The sequence below is a fragment of the Dendronephthya gigantea genome, unplaced genomic scaffold (assembly GCF_004324835.1).
Source record: "Dendronephthya gigantea isolate DGI-Jeju-01 unplaced genomic scaffold, DenGig_1.0 000068F, whole genome shotgun sequence".
Classification (NCBI taxonomy): domain Eukaryota; kingdom Metazoa; phylum Cnidaria; class Anthozoa; order Malacalcyonacea; family Nephtheidae; genus Dendronephthya; species Dendronephthya gigantea.
The window spans coordinates 41,870-55,202 of NW_021163078.1; the positions used below are offsets into that span (position 1 = coordinate 41,870).

General features: G+C 37.6%; 1 protein-coding gene across 1 annotated transcript; it reads right to left on the bottom strand.

Moving 5' to 3' along the window:
- Positions 1-2,455: 2,455 nt before the first annotated feature.
- On the bottom strand, positions 2,456-5,619 carry LOC114531117. Its single transcript, XM_028552766.1, has 2 exons — positions 4,605-5,619; positions 2,456-4,135 (listed from the first exon to the last, which is right to left on the bottom strand). The coding sequence occupies exons 1-2, from the start codon at positions 5,323-5,325 to the stop codon at positions 2,955-2,957; spliced, it is 1,902 nt and encodes a 633-aa protein (XP_028408567.1). The 5' UTR covers positions 5,326-5,619; the 3' UTR covers positions 2,456-2,954.
- Between the last annotated feature and the right edge of the window lie 7,714 nt (positions 5,620-13,333).

A 13,333-nucleotide genomic window follows, 5' to 3' on the forward strand; every position in this document is an offset into this window, starting at 1 on the left:
ACATGATATGCTATATAGTGACTAATCAAGAGGTATACACTGGTTTGCTGCCAGACGATAAACAAATGGAACGAGTGTCATCAAACTTGGAATTAAACATATAACGAGTTGTTGCAAAGAATGTCACACTTATACAGGATTTATGCCAGGGATTATATGGCGCGCCCATTGTAGCAATATTCAACACACAGATATTTTGTTTAATTCAACAAAAATTCAATATTTAAAGACTGAAATTCGATAATTAAATTCAATATTCAACTTAGCATTTCAACTTTCAACAAACCCATTCAACATTCAACCAAAAACATTCAACATTCAACAAACCCATTCAACATTCAACTAAAAACATTCAACGTTCAACGTTCAACAAACCCATTCAACATTCAACTAAAAACATTCAACATTCAACTAAAAACATTCAACATTCAACTAAAAACATTCAACATTCAACTAAAAACATTCAACGTTCAACAAAGCCATTCAACGTTCAACTAAAAACATTCAACGTTCAACTAAAAACATTCAACGTTCAACTAAAAACATTCAACGTTCAACTAAAAACATTCAACGTTCAACTAAAAACATTCAACCTTTAAAGTGTCAAACTGACTTTTGCCGGCTAGATTAATGGCACAACTGAGAATAATGGTTCAGCTGGAGTATTTCATCCCCAAATCCCAAAAGCGCGGCAAGGCACTTCACTTGTACGATTCATAAATATTCATGGCTGCTTCGAACACTACATTACCTGAAGAACATTTCGATCTTGATGAGAATTTTGTAGAATTGAACGAGTTTATTGTCGAGGAAGAACTGCCCTCATTTTTGCTGTCAGTTCTCGATAGAGCCGAGTGTTTTAATAGTAGCGACAGCCGAAATGTGAATGGGATTCAAACCCTTCTTGTTCTTCTTGATCAAACTATTAGTTTGCTAAGATTAATCGTCGAAGACGCTGATGCTGCTGATCAACAACAGTGGAGGTTAATCGCTGGTTGTTTTGAAACTATTGCGCAAAATTTTCAGCAACATACTCTCGAACTCTCTTTGAGACCAACAAACTTAACCTCACTGCAATGCAACGTTAGCCGATCAGGAGGACCCGGTAGGCCCTCATTCCTAATCCAGCAAGAAATGTTAGAAGATCTCTTAGAGCTTGGCTTCTCGAAGCAAAGAATTGCCAAACTATTAGGCGTCTCTAGATGGACTATTCAGAGAAGGATTCAAGAGTATGGACTACATAACCTGACATCATTTAGTGACTTATCTGATGCTGAAATAGATGAGAAAATTCTAGATTATATCAACCGTCATGGAAGGACGACCGGACAGGTTTTACTAATGGGTTATCATCATTCCCTTGGAATACATGTGCAGAGGAGACGAGTCCGTGCCAGTATAGCAAGAGTTGATCCTCGCAATGTTGCATTAAGATGGGGTGCTGCTGTTTACCGCAGACGCTACCACGTGCCATGGGCTAACTCACTGTGGCATTTAGATGGACATCACTCACTAATAAGGTGGGGCCTTGTCGTACATGGTTGTATTGATGGCTTTTCAAGAAGAATAATCTTTCTTCACTGCAGTGGAAACAATTTAGCGAGTACTGTCCTCCATTTGTTTCTTGATGCTATTGAAAGGATCAGAGGAGCTTGGCCTTCGCGCATCCGAGTAGACTATGGTGTGGAGAATGTTCTGGTTTGCGAAACCATGGTGGAAAAGTGGGGTGAAGGCAGAGGGAGTTTCATAGCAGGGCCATCGACGCATAATCAAAGAATCGAGCGTCTTTGGCGAGATGTGTTTCGCTGTGTGTGCCACTATTACTACTACATATTTTATGGTATGGAAGATTCAGGAATTCTTGACACAAGCAATTCTATTCACATGTTTGCATTGCATACAGTATTCATCCCCAGAATTAACCAAGCTCTTGATGAATACCTTGAAGCATTTAATGACCACAAGATAAGAACAGCACAGAACTGGTCACCATATCAAATGTGGGTAAACAACATGATGGACCCAGACAACCCTTTATCAAATGGGCAACCAGACAACATACCAGATAATATGCAGTTTTATGGGTATGATCCCAATGGACCATCCCCATTTGAAGATAGCAACAATAATGTTGTTGTGGAACCAGTAAGTGTCCCAAATGCGGATGAGATTCAAAGAGATATTCTACAAGTGATAGATCCATTGGCATCTTCAGAACAAATGGGTATTGATATATATGAGGAGGCTTTAGGTCTCTTATATAATTATGCACACATACATCAGTAAAGCTAAAAAAGTGTATTTATTGTTAATATTTTTTTTCTGAACCAACTGTAAAACTAAGAAATATAAGGTTGCCCATCACTCTGGACATCAAAAGACCTTTTCAGCTTGTATACAAATTAACCCATTTGAAATCACATGGTCTGAAATGGTTAAGTTTTATTAGCTATTCCATAGACACAACATCTGAAATGGGTTAATTTGCATGCAAGCTGAAATTGTCTAATAAGTAATATGCAGATTTAACATGCTGATTGGAATCAGAATAGTTTTTAGTGTTTGTTGCCAAACGTAAACCATTATTAAACTTCATGCATTGTATTCCAATGTGCATTATCTATTTCCCCTACTTGGCTAATGTGTAGTTGCACTGAAATCTCTAACTTACAAGCAACACAGAACAAAATTAGAATTTTGCTAGGAAGATAAAGGCTAGCGAAGAACTATTAAGATAATTGCAACAACTGTGTCAAGTGTCAACTTTATCAATATCACCAGTCAATAACAACTTGGTGTCTTTTAAAAAACAATAATTAAAAACTAGCAAATGCAATAGATCTTTGGTTTCTAATGCAGTACATATATAAGAACTAAAGTTTTGTTCCATATTTCAAAATACCAGATGTGTGTTAATCATTTGTCTTTATGTTTACTGTCTGCCAAAGTAGGCATTAGAAAATGCCATGTCGTACACCTCGAAGAGTTTTTCTTCCTCGAAGAGGTACATCATTTGTTGGGCATGGTAAATGTAGGACATTAGCACATGTATTGGATGTTGGAAGAAATGACCATGCAGATGATTCTGTGGCAGATGATGCTGTGGCAGCTGTAAATACAATACTTGGTTTTGTGAAGAAGCCAAGAGGTGGCTCTTCATCAGTTCCTGAAACAAACTGTAGAATGTGTTCAAGTGAGACATTACCCCTCTTCCCACCAGCTGCTTTCCGTGTATAGGTTGAAAATACTGTGTAGGTTTGGTTTTCAAAGTATCTTGCATTACTTCCCTCCTCTGAAAATACTGGTGTGAGAATGTGCATTAACTTTCTCCTGGTCAAGGTAACAGCATTTGAAGATCGAAATAGGTATAGAAGTACTGGCAAATTCTTTATGATTTCTGCTAAGCCCAGCTGATCAAATCCTTCTCGGAGCATGGTAACACATTTGGATTTTGGATGATCACAAATGAATAACTCTTGTAGTAATTCTTCAGGAAACCTAGGTATATTACCATTTTGCAAGATGCTGAGTGCCATTATAAGACCTACAATTTTGTAATCTTGAAATAGGTGTTCCTTAAGACCTTTATCAAAGTATTTATCCATTATTTCCCGAAGGGACAGTCTAAAGAATTCTCGTCTTGGACCTCCCGCATCCTGGGCATTTTCTCGATAAAAGGAGACCTCGAGTGTCAACCGAGGATTATCAATGCTTCTTATCTCTTCAAAGGCAGTAGCAAGGACATCATGACGGTTGATTAAGATAAAGTTTGTCTCACCGTCCAGAGTTTCGTCAGAAAATCCATTAAGTGGTCTTCCTGTAACAATATGCATTGAACAATAGCGAAGAATCTCAACAGGGTCACAGATATTATGTTCCTTGCAATAGGTATAACACTTGGTGGCAACATCAGAAATTTCCCTTTTTCTGTTATCAACTTGTGGGAATGGATTTATAACTTGTGGCAGTTCCATGACATGGTCTTGTGAAGATTTATTGGAACCTGATGCTGTGCTGTTTTGTAAATTTGATGATTGTTGCTGCAACACAGGATGACTGTTACTTGTTGTGGTAGCTGCCGAGAGTGTGACTGCAGTGCTCACAGATTCAACCAACTCTTTTTTTGGCTGAGATTCTTTAAAAAAAATAGTAATTAACATAATTACCAGGCAGACTTAGATATTATGCTGTATGAATCCACTATCAAGCGGCATACCACAATATGAAAACCTTCCAAAAGTGATGAATATGAGTGAGTATTATGGTCATTGCAAAACAACAATTTCAAACTCTATTTGGTGCCCATACATACTGAGCAAATACAAAGGCCATGTTACACCATGAAATTTTTCTTGCAACTTGCAATGCTATTCTACCTCTAAGAGATGTAAATTAGTGAAGAGTCTTGCAGAAGAAAAGTGCACAAAGTGTAATAAACATAAAAGTTTCGTTGTCTCCAAATATACATATCTCAAAAGTAGAATTGCATTGCAAGTTGCAAGAAAAATTGCACCGTGTAACAGGGCCTTTAGTGTTGGGTACATTTTTTCAAAATAAAAAAAAATATTTAGTTAATACATGTCTGGCCGGCTTAATTAGCGTACCTTCTTTTTCAAAATCAAATAAACTATCTTCAGGTGTTTCTTCAACAAATAAACACTCAAAACCATCTTTCATTTTTAGATATATACATCCTTGGCCAGCAAGTAGTTTGACCTGGTTAAAATTGTATTCATTGCAGCTGACAGGTTTTGTAATTCTGCGCCGATTAGCCCTCACGAACACGAAGTCATTCTCCGATACCAATGGAAATTTAAGTTGAATAGCTTTAGCTAGTTCCTTTCGTATATCCACCTCGCGCGCTGTCGTTGGTATTTCGACAAAACCACGTGTAGCGACCATACTTTCCGAAAATATTATTGTGTCTTGCTCTGGGATGTTGTCATCTTTTTCGTCCGAGTTTTCAGTTTGAAGCAAAACAAACTCAAAAGCTTTCTTTTCCAATCGAGGCCTTTTTGCTGCTGTTTCACGGGGTTTAGAACTCGTCGCTCTAAGCCGTTCTCTGCTATTTAATCGTGAACATAAACCCCTTGAGGATGACTCTCCGATCATCGAACGGGCACGTTCTACAGCAGAGCTTATCATAGTTGCCCGCGCTGATGGCTGACTCGCCGCTTCTCGTTGTCTTCCTTCTCGAGAAACTGGTTGTGTTGTTGTTCTCCCAGGTTGTTGTAATGGGGCGTCATTTTCCAATATGGTGTTGATTAAATTACTAGCATCGTTTAGGCATTTTGAAAGCTGTCGAAGATTCGACTTGTCGTCCATGTTTTCACATTTTTATTGCGATATTCGCGCCTTCGCGGGAAATTGCATTTAGCCTCGATTTCACACCGAACTTACCCTGTAAAGCCAGCCATGTGCTGTGACACAACCACTGACACAACCCTATCATATCTACTCTATGACCCGATGTCGATTGTCGAGTTCGTGTAGATTTCGGATAAAGTTGATAGTTAAAAGTTATTAGTGGCATTGATTAGTGTAATGAATAATAGTATGTATAGAATTGGCTTGTTGAATGTTGAATGGCTTTGTTGAACGTTGAATGTTTTTAGTTGAATGTTGAATGTTTTTAGTTGAATGTTGAATGTTTTTAGTTGAACGTTGAATGTTTTTAGTTGAATGTTGAATGGGTTTGTTGAACGTTGAATGTTTTTAGTTGAATGTTGAATGGGTTTGTTGAAAGTTGAATGCTTTTGGTTGAATGTTGAATGGGTTTGTTGAAAGTTGAAATGCTAAGTTGAATATTGAATTTAATTATCGAATTTCAGTCTTTAAATATTGAATTTTTGTTGAATTAAACAAAATATCTGTGTGTTGAATATTGCTGCAATGGGCGCGCCATAGGATTACCCGATCTAGTCAACTCGCTAGTCAATACCTGAAGAAACTCTCCTCGATTGCTTTATATTCCGATTTAATAACAACGATGTAGAAACCATACTACATGGAATAATAGTAACAACTATAAGAGCAGCTAAGCATGACATACAATGTAAATAAAAGATAGATACTTACTATACATAAGCTGATAGTTTTATGTGTCTAGTAATATCGTACTAACGATATTTACATGTCCGAAAGAGTTCAACACACAGTGGTTCAACACAACAAGCACAAATATCGCTGACCGAACTACTTGGTCAGCGGTGAGCTATGGCAAGTACTTCATGATACAACAATACCTTCAATGACTCGACTGTAACTTTACTGTCCTTTCTCGGAGACTGGAGTTCAAAATGGAACAAAGTTTGGTTTCAAACCGAAAGTGGCACTCGCAATACTGAGTACTCCTCGACAGGTCAGTCAGTTGCACTATTAAAATATCAAAATACATTCCCTTAATATCAACTGAATGTCTGAATCAACTTCAGTTGCAGCCGCATAATTGACATTGCGAAGTAATTGCGGCGAATATTTTGCTTGTGTGAGCAAACATATATAATAAACATGCATGCATTATCCAATTATTACATACTACCGTTACATTCGATATTCCTTCAATTGAACTGCATGGATGCAGGGTATTCAAATCCGGGGGCCGGAGCGCATACTCGCGGGGAGTCTAAACCGTTATGTATTCTACGGTATATACATCTACAGCCGGAATATATTTCACATTCACAATTGTTTGCTTTCCCGTATACTATAAGATATAAGCATATACAACAAACAACTTCGGACGATATACTTTATACTGAAAGATTGCGCAAGACAACGGGTGTTAAAAACACGGACTGGACTGGACTGGACTGGACTGGAATCACGAATTGGAATTGGAATTATTAATAATTCTTTGTATTTCACTTGGCATAATTCGTTGTTATGCGAAATCAGACATATGAAAAACAAGCTACAACAAATTACGACATGCAAATTACGACAGATTATGACTAATTATTTTATTATGAAAACCAACCGGGGACCAGACCTTAAAAAAGGGGGGCTCGTGAGCCCAGGTTAAAGGTATTTAATATTCATTTTTTGTAAACTTACGTTCTGATTGGTCGATTTGTACCACGTGAGTGAATTTTATATAGCAACAACGCCACGGCAGTGCGTTATAGGATTTATTGCACGATCAAAATGGCGGCAATAAACAAAAAATTTGCCGAACTTAGTTAAGAAGAAATTAATGTAATTATAGATAAATCCACACCGAAAAATACTAAACGGGCAACCGGTCAGGGTGTTTTAGTATTTAAAGGTATGCATGTGTTGTTTATTTAAGTTTTAAAATGTTATAAAGTCTTTACGAGTTTACTCAAAATGAATATTAAAAGCATTAAAGCACTCTTTGTTTGTGTATTATCGGGTTTTACATGCACTCGTTCACAAACAAGGAACTCGAAGTTCAATACTGCACTCGGCTTCGCCTCGTGCAGTATTGAACTTCTCGTTCCTTGTTTGTGAACTCGTGCATGTAAAACCCGATAATGCACTCACAAAGTGCTTTAATCCTTAAATATTATACCAGATTAATATAGTGGTTATATACATATTTTCTCGGAAAAGAGCTATATGCAGAGTTGGTGGCATTGGGGAGCCGCAGCTCACAAGACTTTCCCCTGGCTACGCACCCTGACCAGTCTAAAACACGAACTCTGTGTTTTACAGATTTTCAGTCCAGATCAGTTTAAAATTGTCGGTTGACCTTTGTAAAGGTCACACACAAGAATTTTACTGTCTCCATGCAGCAAAGACGTTCTAAGAAAACATTTTCAAGAAAATTCAGCGACCTAAGTACAAGTTTAGAACAGCAAACCAATTATAGCTACGTAAGTTGATAACTAAAGACTGCATTGTTGTAAATTTATCAGCAGGCCAGTTTCGTTTAAAATAACATTGACATCACTGTGGAGCGTGGTGTAGCGTGGTATCACAGAAACTATGCGGCTGTCGGATGATATTATATCATTAACATGCTGCATGCATGCATTAGTTTAATTAGTTTAACAAGAGTCTAATGTAAACCAACAACGCGATGAATCATTAGTTAATCCTCCTAACAATACACTTAATACCAATCAACCCGATCATGATGATAATTATCATAACAGCAGTATTCAAAGTGAGACCCGTCATGGTAAACAAGGTCGAGATATGAACATGCCCAGTTCTGATAAGAAAGTTACAGTAGTTGCAGGTGACTCAATCATAAAAAACTTGCAGGGATGGCGCCTATCAGACGTGAACAACCATGTTGTTGTTAAGAGCTTTGCAGGTGCCACAATTGAGGATATGGAGGACTACTTGAAACCAGTTATTCGCAAAGAACCTGAGACAATAATACTGCATGTTGGTACTAATGACTTAAAAAAACTATCATCTAAACAAGTAGCCGAGGGCATTTCAAATTTGGGTGTTCAGATTAAAGAAGAATCACCAAATACTAATATTGTGCTTTCCAGCATTACACTACGAACAGATAACCCGTATCTAACTGCTAAAGCAAACGATGCTAACAAATTGATAAACTCATTATGCACTAGGAATAAGTGGAAATTCATAAACCACTCGGCGATCAATTCTACCTGTTTAAACACTAGAGGCTTGCACCTGAATCGTAAAGGAACCTCTCTTATTGCCAAAAACATTAGCCAATTCATTGTTACTAATTAGGAATTTGCCACACGGGAGTCGGTGAATTCCAGTCCTACAAATCAATCTAATAATTATTCTCTTCAACAAACTTTAAGTAAGCGAGGTCTTGTGATAGCATGTCTAAATATTAATAGCTTAGTTGCGCATATTGATCAACTTAGGATCTTCCTCGACACTTATAAAATTGATATACTAGCAATCAATGAATCTAAATTGGATTACACAATAACTTCAAATCAGATTCATGTCCCAGGTTATGATATCGCCAGACGAGATCGTTCTATTAACGGCCGTCATGGTGGTGGAGTTTGTATTTACATCAAAAGTAATTTAAACTTCCGATTACGAGACGATTTACATAGTGAGAACCTAGAACTACTTGCGATTGAGATTCGTAAACCTCGTTCAAAGCCATTCTTGGTAGTAACTTGGTATAGACCTCCAAATTCCCCAACGACAGCTTTTACTGCTTTTCAAGATATAATGGATAAAATTGATGCTGATGGAAGTGAATTCTATTTATTAGGGGACTTCAACTGTGATGTCATGTCTGCGAACCCCGATTGCAATACCAAAAATCTTCTTAATATATGTAATATCTACAATCTATCCCAGATTATATCGAAGCCTACTAGAGTTACTAATACAACGGAATCACTTATCGATTTATGTCTTACTAACTATCCTGATAAGGTCAAAGACTCGGGGACTCATTCCCTGGGTATAAGTGATCATTCTCTCATCTATCTAATACGAAAATCTAATTGGCAAGCAGTTGGTGTAAATCATTCGGTAACTAAGAGGCAATTTAAAAATTTCAACGATGATGAATTTCTGAATGACTTACGCGAAATTAACTGGTCTGATATTCGCTCATTTGATAACCCTAATAATATGTGGATAGCTTGGCTTTCTAGATTCTCGGTTGTATTAGATATTCATGCACCAATTAAGACAAAAAGGCTTAGATGCAATAAATCGCAGTGGATTAACTCCACAGTAATTAGCAAAATACGTGAAAGGGATTCCTTAAAAAAACGATTTGATAAAAATCCCAATGACGTAATTTGGACTAAATATAAAAAATCTCGAAATGAAGTTACTAAGCTCATCAAGAACACTAAGCGCCAATATTTCATGGATCGTATTAACTCGGCTAAAAGTGATCCTAAAAAAACTTGGAAACTCATTAATGAGCTGTCTTCGCGCAAAGTTCACGACTCCACAAGTGTAAAATGTATTAGGCAAAAAGATGTAGAGATAACAAACTCTCACGATATAGCTAATGCATTTAATTCGTACTTTACCACGATAGGAGTAAGTCTTGCAAACGAAATACCTTCCTCTGATATAGATCCTATTTCTTATATCAATTCTACCAACAGTTCATTCTCCTTTACCGTTTTAAACGTGGAGACTGTAACTGAAACTCTTAAATCTATTAATTCTAACAAAGCAACCGGCCCGGATAATATTCCTGGTAGGGTTTTGAAGATTGCTTCTGATATTTTGTCTCCTTCTCTAACTGCCATCTTCAACCGCTCACTTAATATGGGAATCTACCCAGACGATTGGAAGATGGCTAGAGTGCTGCCTATTTTTAAAAGTGGCGAGAAAGATAATCTTAACAATTATCGACCGATTTCAATTATCTCTATAATTGCTAAGGTCTTTGGTAGACTCGTACATGATCAATTCTATAGTATATTTCAGCTAATAATTTAATTAATACTTATCAATCTGGTTTTAGACCATCACATAGCACTCTAACCTCCTTGCTAGAAACAACGAATGAGTGGTGTGTCAATATAGACAGGGTCTTCTTAATGGCGTAGTTTTTATCGATCTAAAGAAAGCCTTCGATACTATTGATCATGCAATTCTATGGAAAAACTATAGAGTCAATGGTGTTGACGATCTCGCGCTAGCGTGGTTTCGATCTTATTTAACTGATCGAAAGCAAAAGTGCTTCGTCAACGGCAAATACTCGTCTAGCTCTTCCATATCTAAGGGGGTTCCCCAAGGCTCTATCATAGGGCCTCTCTTGTTCTTGGTGTATATCAATGACCTACCGAATTGCTTGAACGAGGGTTTTCCTAGAATGTTCGCTGATGACACCAATATAAGTTTCAAGAGTAATAATCTTTTTGAGCTCGAAAACCTCATGAATTTTGATCTCTTAAACCTAAAACGGTGGTTAATAGCAAATAAGTTAAGTTTAAATATTGCTAAAACAGAATTCATGGTCATCGGTTCTCGACAACGGTTAGCAACCTTTGATGATCATGACTTTTGTGTAACTGTGGATAATGAACCAATCGAAAAAGTTGAGTCCGCCAAAACTTTAGGTTTGACAGTAGATGAACATCTTACATGGACTAACCATGTTGACGTGATTACTAAAAAAGTTTCGTCTGCAATTAGTGCACTCAAACGTACTAGAGGGCTAATGAATCAGGAAACCGCAATAAAGATCTACCAAGGTTTTATTGAACCTTATTTTTCCTATTGCGCCCCAGTATGGGACGGACTCGGAGTTACTTTAAGTGATCGAGTTCAGAGACTACAAAATAGAGCAGCACGCGTCATAACATGTTCTTCATATGATGTATCATCCAATGTCCTTCTTCATAAGCTAAAGTGGAATAATTTATCACTCAACCGTCAAAAACAGAAGGCCATACTCATGTACAAAATTCTTAATGGTCAAACACCTCAATACCTACAAGAGATGTTCGTCTCTAGAAGGGGGCAGTTTGCTCTTAGGAATTCCTATGGCAAGTTGTTTATTCCTAAACCTAACACTGATTACTTAAAGCGCTCCTTCTCTTATAGCGGAGCATTTCTTTGGAACAGCTTGCCTGAATCCTCTAGATTATCGCCATCTCTAACCTCTTTTAAAAGTAGACTGGAATCTCTATATTCTAGTTCAACCGACTCCCACACGGCAACCAGGTAGAACAGTACTCCCACGATACTCTCTTTATTTATATATAAATTAGACTGTAAATATTTAAATATCAAATGTACTGATGGTTTTCCTTCCGTGTTTAAATAAAGTGTATGTATGTGTATGTATGTATGTATATACCTGCTTAATTTTACAATTATAGCTATGTGTCTCCTATGTTAGTATTCTAATCTAAGCCAAACCCATAACGCTACGTCGGTTTGGTCATATATAACGTTATATCCTGCTACCATGCGGGCAAGACACATTGTGTCACTGTTACAAAAGCACTCGTTTTCTGTTGAGATTATATTTGATATTTGTTGCGTTAAAGCCGATTTACACGATGCAATTAGTCGTATAGGATTGTTATATCCTGACTTATGAAAACGACTGCTGACGCCACTCTTTCTGTTTATCCATTCATAACGAAATTTAAAATGTGACATCTTTACACGCATTTATTCGAATCCATACGCCAGTATACGAATCGTATACGACTAATAACATCGTGTAAATAGGCTTTTATATGTGCATCAATAACTAAGTTATTCGCAATAAATTCTTGTATCTACGTTACGACTATATGGAATTCGTCTTCCCCGCCGGTTGTTTGCTTACGCCATCGCGCGAAACTCGTAGTCGTCACTTCTTTAAAGTACCAGTTTGTTGTAGAATCACGCTGTCAAAGGCTCGACGCGACTACGAGTTTCGTCAGATTTCGTAAGCAAACGGCTTCAGGGCCGCAGGTAGCTAGTTGGACCACTTAATTGCATGGGAAAGGTGTTTATTCATATATGTTTACATTCCGTTCGAACAATCGCATTTAAAAGATATCAGTTGGGCATAAAGCGAATATACAGTGGCGTAGCCAGCCTGGCGGAATATATATGAATTTACAACCCCCTCCTATTTAGTTATAACCTCCAAGTTCTTTATCGCTATTAAAATATTCTCCAATGGTTTTTTTAATATTTCAAGGATACATATTTACTTTAATCTGGGGTTAGCGGAAGAGACGCGTAATTCGCATTCATATATATCATTTTACATTTTTAAATATAAGATGCCTGTGCGACGCGCGATATTACGGAGTTTAAACTTCGTGTTTCCGGCAAGGTCAAACTTTATCGGCAGAATTTTCGTTTTACTTCTTCGTTTTAAATCGTTTTAAACACTGATTGAACCTGACGTTTTAATCTCCGAGCCGGTGCGGAGCACCGTGCGAGGGTACTAATTCCGCCCGGAGATTAGGAATTACACCCGGGACCCGGGAGAACATAGCGGAATCACTGAGCTATATAATAATTCCTGGAGGACCGGCTCGTCATTTTTCGGTAACTTCGCCGCCATCTTTTTGTCCGCAAAAACATGGCGGACTTCGCCCTTCTCCGCAACCGCAGAAGCTCTGCTGACGCCACATGGTTCCTTTTGGCCATGGTAGTTACCACTGACCGGGCTCAATTCTGAGCCCGCTACAAGGGTGTTCTCCCCCCTGGATTTAGTAAGCAACAGGTTCTCCCCCCTGGCCTTTATAAAAAAAATTTCCCGTGAAAACTTGTTTTGTTTTTTTGAAATATAAAGTCATGAAAACATCATTAATTGCATTTTTTTTAAATATAAAGCGTTTTTTAAGATGAAAACAAGTCGTAGACGCTGTTATTGCCAACGCAAGAACAAATATATATTAAAACGTCAAAAAATTGTGGACAAAATTGA